The 21,906-nt window shown below is 34.8% G+C and overlaps 2 protein-coding genes across 3 annotated transcripts; one reads left to right on the forward strand and one right to left on the reverse strand.

Moving 5' to 3' along the window:
- The first annotated feature begins 6,737 nt into the window (after nucleotides 1–6,737).
- LOC120632876 (dolichyl-diphosphooligosaccharide--protein glycosyltransferase subunit 1) lies at nucleotides 6,738–8,528 on the forward strand. Its single transcript, XM_039902915.1, has one exon. The coding sequence runs from the start codon at nucleotides 6,742–6,744 to the stop codon at nucleotides 8,173–8,175; it is 1,434 nt and encodes a 477-aa protein (XP_039758849.1). The 5' UTR covers nucleotides 6,738–6,741; the 3' UTR covers nucleotides 8,176–8,528.
- A 3,443-nt stretch (nucleotides 8,529–11,971) lies between these two features.
- On the reverse strand, nucleotides 11,972–20,714 carry LOC120629317 (translation initiation factor eIF-2B subunit delta). 2 transcript variants are annotated; one of them, XM_039898238.1, is made up of 9 exons: nucleotides 20,112–20,714; nucleotides 19,183–19,332; nucleotides 18,434–18,567; nucleotides 17,055–17,154; nucleotides 16,312–16,491; nucleotides 15,455–15,582; nucleotides 14,056–14,233; nucleotides 13,218–13,398; nucleotides 11,972–12,259 (listed from the first exon to the last, which is right to left on the reverse strand). In XM_039898238.1, the coding sequence occupies exons 1-9, from the start codon at nucleotides 20,562–20,564 to the stop codon at nucleotides 12,066–12,068; spliced, it is 1,698 nt and encodes a 565-aa protein (XP_039754172.1). In that variant the 5' UTR covers nucleotides 20,565–20,714; the 3' UTR covers nucleotides 11,972–12,065. The 2 variants fall into 2 exon arrangements, with proteins under 2 accessions (XP_039754172.1, XP_039754164.1); XM_039898230.1 differs by having other exon boundaries at nucleotides 19,833–20,714.
- Nucleotides 20,715–21,906: the final 1,192 nt, after the last annotated feature.

The raw sequence follows: 21,906 nt of genomic DNA on the forward strand, positions 1-21,906 counted from the left end.
TTTGTTTTATTGAAATAAATGTGGAAATATATGTATGTGTTTTATTCTTTTCAAAGTATGTTATACTATAGAACCAGTCCGTGCGCTGAAAAGTGTTTTATATTGTCTGAGTATGTAAACTTTATTTTCATTACTTTTTAGTGTAAAATATGTTTAAAGAATAAAACAAATATGATGAAATAAATAGAAACAAGTAAAATAAATGTCCATTTATTTTATCTCTATATTATTTAAGAATTTAATTTTTTTTAATATTTTGATAACGATCTTTACACTAAATAGTAAATGAAAGATTGTTTACATAATAAAAAATGAAGTCTACATGTCATTTGATAGGCAATAACTCTCTAAAACTTTTCAACCGTCCCAGTAAGAGTAACGTAATATAATATGGTCTAACAATTGGAATAAAAATAAATCAATAAAGTATCCAAACAAATAATATATATTATAATTGTAATAAACAGAACTAATAATCAGTTAGGATCAAGGAAATTATATCGATAAACCAGTAGTTGAGTATTCCCGATTCCTGAACGAAGACTGTAGGTCTTGGTAGGGGGAATGTCAATGTCAGTGGGAAGAATAAGGGGGAAAAAAGGGGAATTAAACGGTGATGGTGGGAAAAACGAGGATAGTAAACTAAAAAGTACAGTTGGTAGAAGGTTAAAGAAGAAGGAAGAAGTAATATTATAAATGTGATTGTAAGTTTGTTTGTTACGCTTTCACACGAAACAACTAAACCGATCTTCATGCAACTTTCTATACTTACATATTCTTAGAGGATTATACTTTTCATTGAAAAAAAAATTACGTAAGATAATAAAATGTTTGAGAAAAAATCTCATATATGACTATAGTATAGTGTAGACTATGTAGCAGTACGCTGCCTCCCAAAATTATGCGCGCGAAGCCACAGGGCATATCTAGTGGTCTATAATGGAAAGTAAAACTATCAACCAGTTTTTGACGGGAGTCGTTGAAACGTACTTTCTTACAAACCAAGAGTTGCAATCGAGATTGGAGATGAGTATTAACACATTTACATTAAACCTAGTTGCTAGAAGCTGTTATAAGCACCATTGTGACCAAATAATAATAACGGTTAAAGTATAGGCATTATAATTAAACTTTATAAAACTATTCAAACCTATTAAGTCTGCAGGTACTATGATAAATTATAAGTAGGTACCTGCTTTAATAAATCGAAAGTAAAGTATTAGTATGAAAAATGTTTACCTAGTAGGTAACTAAAATGAATCTCGAGGTACAAAGTAAACAAAAACTTGTAAATATGTGCACTGTATTTTATTTATGTGAGCCTAACCCAATTTCTCTAACAAACGTAAACTCGGATCTTTTACATAGCTACATGTTGACACACTGAAAACGTTTACAATTTTTTTGTGCGCCGACTAGGTTTGTTTAATTAAAGTTAAGGAGGTAAACGTTTCAAGGGTACGGGGCATGCAAACTTAAGCGATGAATATATTTAAACAATTATTAATTGTAAAGTCAACCCCTGAGGATGCTCGGTTTTGGAGCGAAACGTGCGTAGAGGGTACATTGCCGAAGATCTGTTTGGTGTGGAGTAAAAGGATTAAAGAAATTATAAATTACACCATACAGATTCTCCTGCTTTTCGCGGAGTATAGCTAATTAAGCTTAATTTTCATATTATTTCCTCAATGGATTATTATCCATTGATAAAGATTGGATTGGAAATTATTAAAAATAAAAATCATTATAGCTATAAAAATATTTATTACAAAATTGAGCATTACTTTCTAAAAAACTACACTACTTAACAGTAAATATTTTCGAGACATTATTCTTTCAATTAAACAACATAATTTACTAACAATGAGGTAATTGCCTGCTTTTAGGCAAAATGCTAGACCAGGTAAGCCTACGATGAACATATCGAATTAAGAACCATTACCTTCTATCTTCAGTTTTGATTGTTTTTTTTTTTATATAAATAGTCACAAAGTTAATTTTGGCGTCGTGTAAGTTCAAACACCTATTTATGGTATTCATTCTAACTGTACTGATATCGCCTATTAACTTTAAAACTTTGACAGTTTAATTTTTCATTTATGTACTAGCCTAGCGCTTCACTGCAATCACACCTGATGTAAAGCGACGATGCAGCCTAAATGTATTTGTGCGCGGGTCGCGCGTGCCTTGAAGATCCCTATATCGGGGGAGATGAAAAATGGCAGGGCATTCCAGATCTTTGCGATGCGTTTTAGGAAGGAAGAAGCAAAACGATTACGCGTTAGTTAACCGTAGGTTAGCCAGCTCATTCTTTTAATATAACATGATACCGAAGGTAATATTAGATTTACCATTACATAAGTTTAAAGAATGTATAAAAACACATTTTATACATAATAAGGTTGCCTTAAAGCAAGCCGCTCCGCTTTCATCTCACACAGGATATGACAATGATTGTTAAATTGTAAAATTATGTTGAAATAGAGCAACTGCTGAGTTTCTTGCTTGCTTCTTCTCGGTAGAACATGCCTTCCGAACCGGTGGTAGAGTCACTACAAACAGACATACTTGACGTTTCAACAGTTAATATATTAGGACTACTTGAAATAAACGAATTTTGAATTTTGGCTAGATCACTACTTGTAGTAAAATCAACACATTGAAGATAAAAGACTTCAGTTCTTTTTATAAATACATTTCTGTAAAATTGCCAACTGTTTAAAATACGGTATTCTGTTGGATATTTCTATAAATCAGAATCCACTCTTTAATATTATATTGATTTACATTTTTCAAATATTGATCTAAATACATATTTACTTTTTGTGCACTATTACTTAAAAGGAATGTCAATTTACAGTCTTGTTTAATTACAGTTAAGGCAATCTGAACATAGCCAGTATATATAGGGTTTTACTCTAGAACCTATACAAATTGTTTTTGTAGCCAAATGTTGACATTACAGTGATAAATATAGTAAAGATCTAAATCTGTACATGAAAATTAGAACAAAGATAAGTAGGGCTTAGAATAGTTATCCTTTGAGTCATTCTCATCAATCAATTTAGTCACCATGGTACAAAAAAGAATACTTTATCAGATAAAGGTTTATCAAAATTCATCATGAATACTTTGAAATAAATGGTTCATAATAATATGCCAATCAGTCACAATGTTCCAATAATACTTATTAATAAACTGATGTCTTAGATACAAAAGTACACACTAAAAAAATTAAATAAAAACAACAGTTTTTATAAAAAAATGTTACTTATCTCAGCTTTACAAAATAAATGAACCACTAAATACAATAACTGGATGACCATCCTAATTTTAATTAACAAATAAAATGTTGCAAAAAGTAATTCAACTTTGTGTGCAAAAAATAAACAATTAAAATAAATATATAACATTAATACAAAGTACAATATTATTGTATAATGTGTTTACTGGATTTTGTATTAATATTACACTCGAAGACACCTTCCATTGCCTATCAGTACTGTAAAATTTTGCTTATTTGCTTATAAACTAACTTACAATACATTCTTTAGAAATTTAACATTTACTATTGGTCCAAAATTATGCTAAACTAACAATAATTGTTAAGGTACACATTCATAAGGTCGCAAAACGATGTACAAAATGGTACATTTAATATTACAATATTGTATATTCATTTGCAGTAACACTGGGCAGCCTTTGGATTTATTGAAACTGCATTTGTTCATAAGTTTAGATACTTTTTATACTGGTACACATATCACAGTGAATGAGATAATATTACACATATTGGTGTACACCTTGTGCATCTCTGAAGTTGTAAAATAAGTAAATCTGTCAAATAGTATCACTGCAAAAGTTACTTTGAATTATACCAGTATTCCATCCCAAATTGGATTAAATAATTCTAGTATAATATATAGTAATAATACCAACTCATTGCATTACTATATGAAACAAAAAAATACCAACTATCAGTAACCATATTAAATACTGGTGTAATAAAGTTGCATAGATACCTTTAATATTAATGAAGACAGTTACTTAAATAGAATAAGGCAATTGAATACAATCATACTATAGCAAACTCATTATATTATCAAATGGAATGTGGTAGATAACCAATAATTTACCAAAACATAAAGGGTGCTCAAACCAACACCTAAAGCTCACCAGTTCTGCAAAGCCTCTTTGATAATCGCCATCACAAGTTAGTCTATTAATTTACTATTCTATAATTGTAAACTGCTTCAATATGAGTCAGTATTCTGGATTAGGGCTATCGCTTATCATACATCTCAATGCCAACTCCACTCTAATTTTAGCATTTAAAGCATTGAAATGTTAGCATTTGTGTGACGAGAAATCAACATGTTTTCTACTCATCATACTCTACTGGCATAAAAATTTTAGTGCCTTAGATTTAACAAATAAAGCTCACATTTGACCCTTGTTTGATGATGTTAAATTTAATATGTTAGTTTTCCACTATGGGCAGGTAACATTAAATTATTAATTTATGTGACCTAAATTAATATGGTGTTTAAGACTTCTATCACACTAAGGGTTTTAGTGTGATAAAGTCTTAAAGGTCAATATCAGCTGCATAAGTTACCAGGTGAGTAAAATATTTTAATAGTATAAGGAAGACATACAAAAATTACATTATCATGAGTGCTAAGTGGGCTTTGCACATTTTCATAAACCATATAGACAGGCCTAGAGATAATGCTTTCCAAATGTAAAAGGGTAGGTATATGTGATGTTTTATAATTAGCACCATTGATCTTTTAGATATAAGATATGCATTTGATAATTAAATTATATAATAGATACCTATTAACTGACAAGAGATTAAACTGGTGGAGGCAATCCCATCATGTCATATTTCTTGGTTTTCTTACATAATACTGGGTAACATATAGAGAAATAGTACATGCCTACAATGGCTAGGATTATTGAGACAATAACAGCTATAATACTCCAAGCTGACAAACCTAGGCCTCGGCGCGTTGGCGTCGAGCTTGCAAGAGCATTCGCACCAGATAATGAAGATTTCTGCCTCAAAGGTTCTCCGTATCCCCTACTTTCGTATTTACTGCCATAACCACCTCTATTACGAAACCCTTCGCACGATGTTATGAAAATGTTGAGGACTGTAACAAAAAAAGTGTACTGTTTTGGGTAGAATTCAGAATTCAAAAATATCACTCAAGCGTATTGTTCGGCTTATGGCCAACGCGTGCCCTAAACAATCTCATTTATAAGAACCCCCGAGGATATGCTGATCAAAAAAAGGCAGACTTAAGACTTGAAATTAAAGGAATATTTATCTAAATGAAAGCATGTGTTAATTTTGGTGTCACAACTTTGGTTTGAATTATACTATAGTGAATGGCCATTTCTCATCCTGTATACGTTTTTGGCAAAATAATAAGGAAAAACTCTTACCAAGTAGAACAAGACCCAAACGTAATAGTAGTTTAAACATTTTCAATTAAGGAATATTATCAATAAAAGTGAAGATTAATCACAGACGTTTTTATCGTTGTTTTGTAAATTATTGTTATATTAAATTATTAAAGAGTAAATTAAAATTGCCAAGTAAATACACTCCCACCCTGACCACATTCACACACAAAACGAACCACACCAATTTCAGGTTTAAACCAAAGACTCAATTCAACAACCAAGTGACCAACGACTATGTTGCAAACTGTCATCACTAGAACGTCTGTCACATTACAAACCCTAAAAGTCATAACTCAAAACAAGAAGAAGATTGTATTGTACTTGCAGAAATAATACTGGGTGGCTCGCTGCGTGTCAGTAGGTTAAGAACACAGTCATAGTACACATATTAAATTTAAACTTTCATGTATATAATATGAATGGTTGAATTTTATTCCATGGTTGCCTAGATCTTAGGTGTAAATTTTAAACACAAGCGGCAGTAATGATTGACGAAAATAACCTTTTACCAACCTAATTAAGTTATATTCACATTAAAATAAGCTTTGATTTAACATACGATTAAATAACTGATGAAAATATATCAGTAACATTTAGGTACTCACCTGCTTATACATGGCAACTCCACACTTGGGCAGAGGGGACGGAGGCAACCTTTTTTAATTCAGCTGGGGGTGTTCTCATAATTAGTGTCCTATTTTTATGGATAACTAATAAGAGAAGTATATGTCATTAATTTGATTATAAGATATTAAACTTGATTTTAAATTGATAAAAGTTTTCATGCCCTTTCCCGGAGGAAACTTATCGGAATAAAAAGTATCATATACGTTGCGGAATATTAGCTACAACTATACCAAATTTTATTTATATCCGTTCAGTAGTTTTAACATGATGCCTGGACAGACAGTCAAACAAAAATTAAATAAAAATCTATTTTGAACTCAGCATCGATGATCAGATGTACAGAAATAGCATCCGAAAATATTTTTGAAAACTGTAAATCACATGTAACCTGCAACTGTAAGGAAGTCGCAAGCAACAGCTATTATCATATAATAATGGTTGTTGTGTTGGTTAATTGGTGGAATGAAAGTGAGTGAGGATAGAAAACTTAGGGTAGCATGTATATAGTTTTATTGGTAACTTCGATCCCACAGCCACGTATGTCCTCCACAAATCTTTGGTTTCTGTCTGTGGTACATCCGGGCTACTTAGGCAACTGCTGGCGTGTACTTCCGGTATGTTGAGGTGTCAAAAAACTTAATGACATTTGTCAAGTCCACGAAAATGATGCCGGCGATGGCGCAACTACAGTTTTGTGTATTATTTTTAGTATATGTGGCTACACAATGCACTAGTACAAATGTGGACACAGTGTCTAGTGGTATTAATATAAAGAACGTTGACCGAACGATCGATATTTCCTCTCAGCTCGTAAAAATCACATCAAAAGTAACCTTGGAAAACACAGGCAAGTCGCCGGTAAAAAACTTCCTATTAGCAGTGGAAGGCACAGGTAAAGCGAAATTAGCTTTTATTGGGACAAAGGACGGCAATAATAAAGATCTCCGCAATGTGGAGACCGATGTGAAAGGTAATGACGATGCAAAGTTTTGGCGTGTCGATTTGAAAGAAAGCATCAATGCTGGTTCCACGGCCTCTGTAGTTGTCGAAACTGTGTACACCAAGGCACTACAACCGTACCCGACATCAATAACGCAACAAGAGGAGCAATTGGTTAAATACCTTGGAAACTTGTACTTCTATTCGCCATACCCTGTCTCATCTCAGAAGACCAATGTAATACTGAACACTAAAGCGGTGGAAACCTTCACTAAAGTCAAACCGTTTTTGCAACTAGATGGCTCAATTTCATACGGACCTTATTCTAATACGGCTGCTTTTACAGAGAAAGAATTGGTAGTCCATTATAAGAACAACTCTCCATTTTTAACTGTTACACGTTTAGAGAGATTAATTGAAGTTTCACACTGGGGTAATATAGCTATAGAGGAAACTATAGAAGTTGAACACACTGGTGCCAAGCTTAAAGGTCCATTCTCGAGATACGATTACCAACAAGACCACCACAGTGGGCCAGCTAGTGTACGATCTTATAAAACCCTACTACCTGCATCAGCTTCTGATGTTTACTATAGAGACACTAATGGCAACATCTCTACCTCAAACATGAGGGTGAAGAAAGACTCAGTTGAATTAGATTTAAGACCAAGATATCCTTTATTTGGAGGCTGGCGATCACATTACACGCTTGGATACAATGTGCCAAGTTATGAGTACTTATATTATTCTGGCAATGAGTATTTACTGAAGATGCGAGCAGTTGATCACGTTTTTGATGATATGCAAATTGATGAATTGATCACAAAGGTTATTCTTCCTGAAGGAACAACAAATATAAAGGCCAACTTCCCCTTCGCAGTTACAAGGCTTCCAGACAGTTTACACTATACATATTTAGACACAAAAGGTCGTCCTGTAATAACTTTCACTAAGACTAACATTGTGGAGAATCATATTCAAGATTTCCAACTTCGCTACTCGTTCCCTCGTATTTTGATGTTACAGGAGCCTCTACTGGTTGTTGGTTTCCTTTATACATTATTTTTGTGTGTTATTATTTATGTGAGATTAGATTTCTCTATCCATAAGTCTGAACACCCTCATAAGGATTAAGACCTATTCTAGAATGGGTGAATTTGCATTAATCCCTTTTTCACAAACTCATAGCGTCATCAACCTACTTGATGCTAGTACATGGAGTTTACAAATATCAATGTAATTGTCCAGATAAGTATTGATTGCTCTATCTGGACAATTTTGTGTAGAATTCGCCCTTCTGGTAAAAGCCTAATTTTAATAATTTAGGTCTAGTTTGTATGTGATATCTCATCAAAACCTCACTGTATAATTGTTGTATTTTCCAGTCATCAATTTGTATACAATAATAATGTGTAGTGATTGCATTTATCATTTTCAAATAAAATTGCACTTATGTTGAGAATAAAATCATCACTTATAAATTTTAATGGTGTTTTTTAATTAAACTTGATATTTAGGAATGTTTACCTACTTTAAAAAATAAGGCAAATTGGATCATAAAACAGTTAAGTTCATTTACTAGCAACCTTATAACTTAACCTTTGCCTTATGGTAGACATAAATTTTGAAATATTTTTTGCTACTTATAACAAAATATAAACATAGAACTTAGTGTGGACTTTATCATAATATGGTGTTATCAAGCTCTACAATAGGTAAGGCAGCTTTCATAAGAAAGGTTGTTGTTGTCTGTTTTTTATATATTTAGTTTGCTAATCAACAGTACCACAACAATGTCTTTTAATTTTTTTAATTAATATTTTCCTGTGGCACTAACAAATAAGTAGTTTTCTATTGGTAAAAGAATTTTCAAAATCGGTTCAGTAGATCCAGAGATAAAACCCCTATAGCCCTACAACCTCACAAACTACCTCTTTTTAATATAAGTATTTTATAACAAATTCAATTAATTTCAAACTGATTTCAGCTTCTATTAACTTAAGAGGAATAGTTATTGTTAAATTAGTCAAAATCATACTCTTATTTGATTCGTATTTAGAAGGATTTAACCAAGAAATTCCTACCAAACTTTTATGAGTTGTTGCTGTACCCTCATATGTGTAGGATTTGTGTAGTTACATATTATAGAGGAACTTTAAGTATGAGTGGTCTGCTGAGGAGATCTGTTCTCTATCTCGAATGATATACACCAGATCTTGGCAGGTAAAAAATCTGTTTGCGTTCTAAATCAATATTTTAACTTCCCCTGATTAAAATTTACATATAATATTACATATAGTTTTATAATTTTTATTCGTGGTTTACCTATACCTGTTTTATCTACACTTGGAGAAATCATTTCGGAAAAATTTTTGGAACCGACAGGATGTAATTTTTATATGCATTTTAAATTTATAAAATTAAATTCAGGATGGAAAGTTTCAAAAAATGGGGTCTTGAATACTTCACTATCATAGTGGTGGAATTTTATATCCTTTCGTGGTTTATACCTACACTATATAAAGAATACACCCTCTGAAATTCATGCCTCTAGGCATTTTAGGCTCGGCGGTTTAGGCTCTCCAGCCGTTTTTCTACCTAAAACTATGATACACATATTTCTTCATTGTATTGAACCACTTAACATTAAGAGGAACTGAGGCATGCTGGTTTCCTCACGATGTTTTCCTTCAACGTTGAAACAAGTGACATTTTAATTGCTTAAAAAAACTATGTGCGTTTTTTTAAGCAATTGGAAAAGTACTTATTAGAAAAGTAAGAGGTGCGTGCTGGGATTAGAAAACGGCGCCCGAAAGCGAAGTCGAAGTTCTACCCACCGGGCTATCACCTATGTATGTTTATACAAACTCCTATTTAACCCTCCGGGGGTGGTTTTTTTATAAAAAAAACCCTTAGTGCGCGTACCTAACACGTCATAACAAAATCCTAGTGTCAAAATTCCAAGTTTATAACCCCAGCTGCTTAGCTGTGATAATCAGTAAGTCCGGACCATTTTATATAAGTCCATAGATGTAATGTATACACTATATATTGGTAACTAACTCATATTAAATCATTTAAAACTTTTTTAGTGTTTATTGCAGCAGATAATACCTGTTCAAGTGTACTGATTATTTTTGTATGAAGTGCTCTCAATTGAGCCTTCGCACACGTTGCTTTAAGAGGGTGAATTCGGAATTTATGCAAAAGAAAGTTAACATACTTACTCGTTTTGGTTTGATAAAATTAACAAAAAAAAAACGAGATTAATTTCGTGAATTCTCAGTATCAACTATTAATTATGAAATTCCTAAATTGGCGGACTACACGCATACAAGTCGAGTTTACACGTGACGTCGAGGCAACTTTTCCATAGAATAACTGGGTAGTCCGCACAATAACAGCGTCGAGGCGTGGGCAGTGTCGTAAAGTAAAAGCGGAAGCAAGGTGCCTCCGCTACGAATATGGTTGTTTCACTAGGTGTACCCCAGTGGAGTGCATAGAGGGTATGCAGATGATATAAAATGAAGAAAAACTCCAGTACGAGTTATAAATACTTAAGGGTAGGCTTTTTATAACTCTTACAATGCCTATCCTTAAGTTTTTATAACTCGAATTGGAGATTTTCTTTATTTTATTTCATCTGCATACCCTGTGCATACCTTCTATGCACGCCACTGGACTATACTTACTTACAATCTTCCCTTTTTTAAATTGATTGCTTGTATAAGTGCAAGTGAAGCGATAGCCCAGTGGGTAGAAGCTAAACTTCACTTTCGGAGGCCGGGTTCGAATCCCAGCATGCACCTCAAACTTTTCTAAGTTATGTGTGTTTTAAGTAATTAAAATATCACTTGCTTCAACGGTGGAAGAAAACATCGTGAGGAAACCTGCATGCCTGAGTGTTCTACATAATGTATTGTGAAAATTAAGCTTAATTTGCTATACGCCGCAAAAAGCATCCTTATACTCCACACCAAACAGATCTTCCGAAATGTACCCTCTACGCACGTTTCGCGCATCCTCAGATGATGACTTTACAATGAATAATTGTTGTTTTGCTTAATTTTGATAATAAGTTTATCATTCCGCAAAGTAATGCCTGCTTCTATCCAATATTCTACATAATGTTCTCATAGGTGTGCGAAGACCCGTACCCTGTAGTGGGTCGGTAATGGGTTGATATTACATTGATGATAATTGCAAGTTTGTCTTCATCAGAGATGACGACATGTTGCACGGAACGTCAAAAGAAAGTATAGCAGACCGCGACTCGACTCCATCTGAATAAGCGCTTTGAAAGTGCTGCGAAGCCGTCACGCGACATGGCACACCGGAAATTAAATAGGAAATAAATTCGAACTGAGGTTCAACAGGGTCAGGAGTTAAAACCCTCACCATATTTCAGTGGTGATTCCTCGGAACTTTGTGTAGCTAGTCGTACTTCATTCCAATTTCCTGAAATTCGAGTCTCTATTATCTAAACCTTTTGAACTTTCGTGATGTACCTACGCAAACATCACTCTAATCGTTTAAAACAAAATAAGAAGCTAATTGCCTTAGTCTTTTTTTATTCCACTACAAAAAACCTCGACTGCAATCTCATCTGGTGGTAACTTGGTAAATGATGATGCAGTGTATAAGATGGTAGCGGGATAACTCATAATGGTTTCAACGCGACATCGCACCGGAACACTAAATCGCTTAGCGGCACGTCTTTGTCGGTAGGGTGGTAACTAGCCACGGCCAAAGCCCACCAGACCAGACAAAATTCAGAAATTGTAAATTTTGCAACTGCCAGGAATCGAACCAGGGACCTCCTACTTAAATTCACAGCGCTCTCCGTTGCGCCAGGAAGGTCGTCAAGCATTGAAATGTTTTTTTTAGAAACACTTCAGAAATTACATGGTACATAACAGAAAAAGATAAACGAATGTAAAATTTATATATTAGATTATTTATACAACTTAAAAATGGCACCAGATTAATCTGACGCTATCTACCTAGAAATATAATAATGCTTATTAAGATAGTCTGAATCGCAGTACAACTGGTGCGCTGGTACAGGGCAGTATCGCTTGTTCCGTGACGACAGCGGTCACCAGGCTTGGCGGGGTGACGTCATACGTGAGGTTCAACAGGGTCAGATTGGGGTTGGATCGCCAGTCTTTCAGCGGGGAGTTGTCATCGCTCTTATCTATAATATCGTCGGGGTCACCTGAAATAAAAAAAAAAACAATTAAAATTCGACAAATACAATAAAGGTTTGTATTTTAGTGAAGTCATAATATTTTTTTTGCCATACCGGAAAAGTCAGTGATCTTATTACAAGATTTGCTAGCTAGCAATCGAGTAGTCATTTCCGAGTATGGTAATACTTGAACAACGGAGCTAAATAAATCTGATTAAAAGTTCAAATTTGCTTAAAATTATTCATTATTATGAAAATATAAGCTATATTTTCATAATTAATAATTTTAATTTATATTGCACGCCTCATAACCGAAGCGTTGAGGTGATGTCCTATAAATTAAAATATCACTACCCACTCCCGATATATGAAAGACAAGGACTTTTCGAAACTAAACATGACTGTACTATACATTGCACTTATAGGATAATATCATCATATATATATATCAAGAAAAAACATTAGTTTAAAGTAAAAAAAAAATATTCTTCAATCCGTCTGGTTCTGTTTGTTGTGGAGTATAAAGATCTGAAGAAATTCTAAATTTTGCGACTCTAGGAGACATTAGGTCCATTTATCTTCACCATGCAGGTTTTGCGAGGATATGCGAAAAAGAGTCCTCGATTGCGAGCGTGCAAATCACGTGCAAGGTTACTGCAGTCAAACATGCTCATCTGGACCAACGAGGCAGTTAATAAATAAATTGATATACTACAACAATACACACATCGCCACCTGGCCTCAAAGGTAAGCTTGTGTTATGGGTACTGAGATAGCTCATGAATATTTTTATGAATATAATACACATAAATACTTATAATATACAGATAAACACCCAGACACTGAAAAACATTCACGTTCATCAAGTTGTGCGAACCCTCGGCCTTGGACTCGGAAAGCAGGGTCTTCGCCCACTGTGCCAACCGGCGGATAAACAGTTAATACATTTAACATTGAGCACAGAGGGTACATATAGGGAACTCACCGATCTCGTTATAAACGAAGGCGTCTGTCTGCACGTTGTCGGAGAACTTGTGCGTCTCGCATGCCACGAGCAGGGGCACGTTGTGCGCACGCGCAACCAGTGCCGCTTGCAGCGAGCCCACGGGCGCCAGGACCGCGCCGTTGGCCAGCAGCGACGCGGCGCCTATCAGCACTTTCGACATCTGTGGGATGACATTAAATTATAGTACATTTTTCAACAAGGGAGTAAATGTTTTGCGTTACGGGCGCCGGGATAGATCCCAAGAAATCGAGAGATTTTAAACTTGTGTTACTTTAACTCATAGGCAGGAGATATAAATTATATCCCCAGAAAATATAACCCGGACGACCGATTGCCGCAGTGGGCAGTGACCCTGTTTCTGAGTCCAAAAGCCGGGGATTAGATTCCCACAACTGGAAAATGTTTGTGTGATGAACATGAATGTTTTTCAGTGCATGGGTGTTTATTTGTATGTTATAAGTATTTATGTATATTATTCATAAAATATATTCATCTGTCATCTTAGTACCCATAACACAAGCTACTTTGGGGCTAATAAATAAATAATTACGACATCGTGTCTTAATTATAATTTATATCTATATAAAAAGGGATAAAATGAACGGACACGTTCGACACCTACCAAAGCACGGCAACAGGGAATATGAGAAGTTTACAGCCGTTTATTGTTACACGTATATGATTTGGATATTATTTCCACCTGTGCATCAATGCTCGGAGAGTTGATAAAGCTGTGAGAGAAGATAAAATTGTATCCTTTCCCGGGGGAGCTGTAACGTGCTGAAACCAACAAGTCTCCTGTCTAAGGCATACTCACGTCCCGCATCAGGAAGCTGAGCGCAGAGATGTCCGCATACGTGCACACAACGCCGCGCGACACGAGGCGACGCAACATCTCGCGAGCACCGCGTTGGACACGAGTTCCCACCACGACCGCTCGGAACTGCACTCCTGCTTCGTGAGCCTCGCTGAAGATCCTCTCGATCAGAGACGAACTGGAGACAATTATTACCATTGTTATCACCATAAAGATATATAAAAAAAAACCAGATTTTCTCGTCACTATTTCTATAAAGAGACGAGAAAATGTGTTTTTTTTAAACCCCCAAAACAAAAACGACGGGGTATAATAAGTTTGACGCGCGCGCGTGTGTGTGTGTGTGTGTATGTTTGCGTCAGTGGGAGGGTGTCTTCGTGTTGTGAGTGTGTATGTGTGTGTGTCTGTCTGTTTGATTGTTTTTTTTATTTGTCACTGTCTAGTATGCCCTAAAAAAATATCAATGACAAGCCTACACTAATTAGACTATAGTTATAACCTTTTCTGTGTCATCATCATCATCATCAACTATATCCGGCCCAACGGCACGGATCTCCTCCCGCAATGACTACGGAGTATGCCGTAGTCCACCACGCTGGTCCAGTGCGGATTGGTGGACTTCAAACGCCTTTTAAATAAGCAATTATCAATAAGGGGAGACTCATTTCGTATGGAATATTATGTAAAGGTATTAGGGTGTATTTAATAATTTGTAGGCTTTTTGCTTAAAAAAATATATTTATATATACATAATTTATACACAAACGTGTACATTTATAGTCGCACGGGTAAAACTTTACTATAGAGGCCTAACCTAACCTAACTTTATATAGAGGCGGGAACGAAAAAGAAAAAAAAACTAAGTACATAAAACATTGTTAAGAGGAAAATATGGAGACCAGAGTGCTTACGCCAAGAGAGATACTCTTTGACCAGTCTCTTAAACGACGGTTTGGAAGGGGCTCTTTTTATCGACTCCGGCAACTAGTTCCACAGCCGAACTGCTGTAAATGAGTCTGACATAAAACCCGACTTTAAGCAGGCACAGACATTAGCAAACTATTAAAGGATCGCAGACTGCTACTTTTGTATGGTATGTAAGCGGTTTTTCAGATATTAAACATCAAACATTTATTTATTTCAAACAAACACGTAAAAAGTAAGCCAAAGAATACAGATAAAGTCTGTGATTTCCACACTAGGATTTCCTGTGTCGTGGAAATCACAAAGAAGAATAGAATAGAAAAACTTTATTGCAACACAACACGATAAGAAAAACACAAGGAAAATAGTTATAGTACTTAGTGCTAGGGTGCAAAGGCGGCCTTATAGCATTAAGTGATCTTCTAAAGGCAACCTGAGCATGCAAAGAGGTGGATAAGGATAGAACTATACAAACCATCCATAAGTAAGGATGTTATCCCCGGTGGATATCTTTTCTCTGACAGCGGTGCTGATGGCCTCCCCAGCTTTGTCGATCTGCTCGGCAATGTATCGGTCAATCTCCTCTTGTAGTTGTTTCTTTGCCTGAAAATAACGAATCTTATCAAAGTTTTGAACGCCAGAAAATTCATCAAGAATTTATATTAGATACGGATTTTGTAATGTGTTTATAGTCAACTCATAATGCGGAAGGGTTAGGAGTCCCATCTCTGCCGCGAAGTCTTCCGCAGGCCGTTTCAGCTTTGCTTGCGCACCGCTACTCTCAATGAGTATACAAAATAGATTCTAATCAGATTTGAGAAAAAAAAATCAACATCCATTGTCATAATGTCAATTTTGATTTATTATTTACTACTCATTAATCACCAAAAACAAACACCGGGAAAGCTGGTGGTTTCCGTAGGCGATATACCGGAATTAACGCGGACGAAGTCGCGGGCAACTAAACCTAGTAAATAATAAATCGAAATTGATATTTGATAACGAATAAGACACCGGGAGGTATATTTGCATCGTTCGAGTCCATGTAGGACTGACGTGTAGCGATAATGCAGTCGTATTTATATCAGAATACCCACCAACTCAATGTCAGATATTGATTGGTAATCAAATATAATTTTAATTGTTTCTTGAAAACGATCTATTAACTAAATAATAATTATTAGCGTATTTGTAATAATCCTAATCAATTTTATAATTGTATTGATTTTTTTTTCTCAAATTTGATTAGAACCTACTTTGTATACTCATTGAGAGTATCGATTCGCAAGCAAAGCTGAAACGGCCTACGAAAGACTTCGCCTTAATACTCACATCAAACTCGTCGACATTGTTGGGCAGCTGAGTGAGGTGATGCCTGAAGTACTTGAGAGCGTTGGTCTGCGAGGCGGCGGGGGGTCGCATGCTCCAAAGGAACTCAACACTGGCCGCCAGTTGAGACTCTAGGCCCCGAGCGAACTCTGTACGCGCGGGCAGACTGTAATCCCGAACCATCTAAATAAAACAATTAAAATTCTAAACGTAGGCCTATTAGATAGAAGCAGGCGTTACTTTGCGGAATTCCATGATATATTATAAAGAATAAAAATTATCCATTGTAAAGTCAACATCTCCTGAGGATGCTCCGGTTTCGGATAAAACGTGCGTAGAGTGTACATTGACATATGTTATATTATATGTTGCTATAACACACTAATAAAAATTATAAAAATAGCCTGTAACTTAGTCCACTGCTGAACTAAAGGTCTCTACCAACAGAAGGGTTAACCGCAGTAGATTGTAATAGTAGGACGGAGGACGGTTCTGTCCGTTCTCAGTTATATTCCATTAGTCGCCTTGTACGATACCGACGAGAAAAGAAGGGCTGGTACAACTGTATTCTGATCTGCCACGTCACCGCACTATATAACAATAATGAAGTTAAAATATGACTTTTTTTCCTAACATTAAACAAATTTTGAAACATCTATTAATTGCGGTGTAAACAGGACTAACGCACGAAAACGCAAGTTGGTACGCACTGACGCACGCTCGCACGCACTATTTATCCGACTCACCTTTTTTAGAGTGTCCAATAGAGCTATGCATCTCGCGTTTGAACCTGTGACGACGTGGGATGCCAACTGTATGCCTAATTTTATGACTGCTGGGTGCAAGCTAAAACAAAAATTTAGTGGATTCATAAAATAGGCTACTTAAAATGGTAGTAATTTTATTTAATTATTTATAAGCTTTTTTATAACAAACAGTACTATTACACATAAGAATAATGCCGTATTTTTATCTCACATAAACCAATGAAGTTCCCACAACTTAGTTATACATAAACGATAACATTAACCACAATTGCTTAGAAATTCAGTACCAAGCGAAAATTATACAAAAAATAATTGAATAAACAAAACAAAAACAAAAAAACTTATAATACTTATTTTTTCATAATTATTTTCCTAAAAGTGCCAATTTTGATGTGAAAAAAGTCCGTCTCACAATATTTGCTGTAGAAAACATTGCACGCAAGAGATAAAGAGTTATTTGCCGAATACCTCCACCAAGCCCACGCAAAGGGAGGTTTACGTTTAGCATTTAACTTACTAAATTTATTTTATCCCAAAGACAGACTTAAAACTGTTATAACAACCAATTATTTATTACTTTTCCTATGCCCTGCTACTTTGGCAGGTCAATTTTATCCCTTGTAGGGGATATAATTTTTGTCACCCGCCTATGCTAGCCGTGGAGGGATAAAAAGTAGCCTATGTTACTCCAACCTCTCAACTAATTCTATGCCAAAAATCATGTTGATTGGTTGCTTGGGGGCTTAAAAAAACATACAAACAAACGCACTTTCGCATTTATATTTAGGCAGGATAGCGATTGACCAAACAGATCCTGCCAACCCAAAGATAAAGATAAAATATATGTAGAAACACACATTGCAGGTTTTAAGAGGTTTGGGTTTATTGTTGCTTTATACTTAGACTTATTTAACTAATTAAGAGAGACTATAAAAATATGTGAGTCATCATCGCACAATGAAGAGGGGGTTAAGGCTGTACTCTGGCCCAATGCAGAAGAAGAAGAAGAAATAGTCTTTATTGCACATACAAATATAAAACCAGGTTAACAAAAAATAAAATAAAAACGATAATATACATATGCACAAAGGCGGTTTTATCGCTTGAAGCGATCTCCTGCAGACAACCTTTGGTTGAAGAAACATATTAGAGAAAATGGGATAGTGCAATACTTAAATTGTGCTAATTATAAACATTACATACTAATACTACATATATATAGTAAAAACATATATATTTATATATATGCAGATTGATGAACTCCAAAGATCTTAGAGAACATTACAAAGAACTCTCAGGCATACAGGTTTTCCTTTACCATTGAAGCTAGTGATATTTTCACATATGTGAGTACATACTTTGAATTGATCTGCATTTGCTTGAGCGCTTCTTTATCGTGTTCTGTATACAAATGCTGGAACCAGTTCATTTTTTGCATTCCCTGGGACTTCGTTTTGATTTTATCAACTGCTTTCGGTTTAGAAGATTTCTCCTAGACAAAAATAACATTATCTTTATAATTTGAAACCTCTTCGCTTACTATGGGCCTCATAAGAAGGCTCTAGAGTCACTCAGCAGGCATTGGAGTGAACTATGTGAACAAATCAGATATGAGGAGATCCTCAAAAGAACAAGAGTTACCGATATATCAGAATGAGTCGCAAAGCTGAACTGGCAAATGGCAGGGCACAAAGTTTAGAGAACCGATGGACATTGGGTCCCCAAGGTGCTGTAAAAACGGTAAAAATGTGCACTCAGCGTTGTACGCCTCCAATGGCCTACTACAAGGCACAGGTCTCATTTCACAATGAGAAGAGGTTAAGGCTGTATTCTACCACACTGGCTCAGTGTTAATTGGTGGACTCCGCACACCTTAGAGAACATTATGCCTGCAGGTTTCCCAACAGTGTTTTCCCTCACTGTTAAAGCTAGTGGTATTTTAATTGCTTAAAACGCACATAACTTGGAAAAGTTAAGTGCATACAGAGGATTGAACTGGGCCTCCCAAACAGAAAGCTGAGGCCTTACACACTAGGCTATCACTGCTTCCCTTAAACATAGTATATAAACTTTAAAAAATATATCAACATCTGAACATAAATATTACCTCTTTAGGTACAGATGGTTCCTTGCTAGGTTCTTTTTTGACCTCTGTTGCTTTTTGCTGTTGTGCGGCTTGTTTAGCTGCCCTCTGAGCTTCCTGCTTTGCACGTCTCTCTGCTTTAAGGTCAGCTTTACTTTTTGATGAGTCTTCATCCTGATAATTCATAATCCATTTTTAGATTTGTCCTTTTTTTGTACATAATAGCGAATTTTTCTTTCTCTCAATGGAATAGCTATGTACCAAAAGTACTGAGGCAAAATCGGAATTGTGGCCCTATACAGATTCCATTTCCCTGGGCCCATTCAAGATTTTTTATTCATGTTTAATGTGTCGGAAATTCTTTATTCAATAGGATATTATCTAGGTAATTTTTTCATATGCATTTTATGAACGCTTTGGGGACCAAGGGTACTTCAGTGGCAAGACCTAGTAACTTTGGAATTTTCCAGAATAAAATTGGTTAATTTTGAAGAACAAAGAAGTAAGTGGCTGGTAATAATCGATTTATTTGTAAATTATAGTTATACTTTAGTTATATTCTATTGTATTTTTTTAAGGCTCTGGAACCTTACACTTAATGTGTTTAAAGTTTTCACTACTCCCTTAACTTAAGCTTAATGAGATAATAATTGGATAATTCTACCATTCCTTACCTTTGTAGCTCCTATATTTATAGCTTTCACTTTATCAGTAACAGCTTGAACATCCTTAGCCACAATAACAATGTCTTTTAGTGTCTCCACCATTTCCTTAAAAGTTTCATTACCAACAGGCATACCACCTATTTCTGCTACAATTTTAGCACATTTAGGCTCTGCACTAACCCCAGTTTTTGGTTTATCAATATTTTTAACCATAATTGTGGGTTCTGTGCTAGTTTGAGGTGCCTTTATATTTTCACTTTCAAAGTTATCAATATTAGCTTTTCCTACCTTATTTTGTGTATCCCCACTGTCAACTGCACCTTTTTTCTTAGCCTGTTTTGCTGCTTTCTTAGCCATCCTCTCAGCTTTGACATTATCTTTGGATACATCTAAAGTTAGTTCAGGTTCAATTTTAACTGCTTTGTCAACTTCATCTCTGCTTTTATCCACATATTGATTTTTATTAAGTGAAATTGAACTTATTTCTGTAGAAGTGTTATTCTTCGGAGATTTTTTAGGCTTTTCATCATTATTTGTATTGAGACTTGGGTTTGTTTTGTTATTTGAATCAAAATTTTCTGATTCAGAAGTTTTTGTGGAAAGTTGCTTAACACTTGGTTGTGAAGCTTCTTTGCTGTCATCTGTAGGCTTTTTTTTTGGCTTATGCTTTGCTTGTTTCTTGGCTTGTCTTGCTGCTAATACTTCTTCTCTTGTTTTATCTGTATCTCCTTTGGAAGACATATTTACTATTTTTACTTTAGCACTACAAATAAAGTTGAGTGGTATATTTTCTATGGTTGGGTTGTCTTTATTTGAATGTGTGTGAGGACACAGACTAGGACTGTTATTTATTGGCACAATTTCTAAAGCATTAAGTATGCTTTGACTGGATTTATTTAGGCAGTCAGTTTTGTTATTAGACTGTGTCAGGATTCTTGCAGCCTTTAACTTTTTGCGTCTTAATCTTCTTTTTTTGGCTATGGTTATTCCTGTACACTGTAGTTCTTCAATCTGGATATTATCCTGTGATATTATAAAAAAACATTCAATATTAGTATGAGTATAAAAATGGTTGATATTTGGTGTAAATTTTGGTGTCAATATATGGCTTAAATGAACCATATAAATAAAGAACTATCAGATTGAAGCAAATTATTTTGGATTCAAATACTGTGGAGATCAAATTGAAGAATATTATAAAATGATATGTCTTCAAAGCTATTACACATCATTTATATAGAGATATCACTATGAATGGCAATGTCTGACTACTAGTCTGTCGGTTATTTAATTTTTATGGCTAGTCGTAAGCCATAAACATGATGTAATTAAGCACATATATTGTGCACATTCTAAAGTTTTACAATGAACAAACAGCTACTAACTACACTTAATTTTTAAAAGGCACTAACTGATGATTAATTCTAAGCATACTTGTGGGCAACAACTAGTTTCATATAAAATACTTCAATATTGCAAGTACATAACCTGCAAAATTGACACATCATAACATTTTAACACTATAATACCTTGGGTGAAACCATATCCGCTAGTCCTTTGCCAGCTAAAACAGGCAGAAGAATCAGAAATACAAATAATCGTTACCAAATACGTATATTTTTTTTAGATAAAAACTTTCATAAACACTTACCAAAGTAACCCCCTTTTGACTACCCGTAGGTCTCTTCGCAATGGTTTTATTAATTCAAAAATAACAGAAAAGTAGGAAAACAGCAATTAAACAACTTTAAACTTCGATAAACCTAAAGATAAACCTGTTTCTAAAAGTTGCAAAATTACGAAAATATTAAGAGAAACCTGACATTGATTTGACACCACTTTGACTTACTACTATTTACTAATAATCTGTGATAGGTAAGATTGGACGTGATCCTTTTGGATGGACAATAAATGAATATAGGTACCAATCCTAATTTTGGTATTGTAAATTGAAAAAAAGAACCCTATTTAAAACTAAACAAAATTAAGTGATACATAGTTATGTTTATTTAATGGAATTATAGTGTAATGAAATATAAGAATAATAATATTAAAATATGAATTATTATAGTAAATAGAAGCT

This window comes from Pararge aegeria, chromosome 2 (assembly GCF_905163445.1).
Source record: "Pararge aegeria chromosome 2, ilParAegt1.1, whole genome shotgun sequence".
Lineage (NCBI taxonomy): Eukaryota > Metazoa > Arthropoda > Insecta > Lepidoptera > Nymphalidae > Pararge > Pararge aegeria.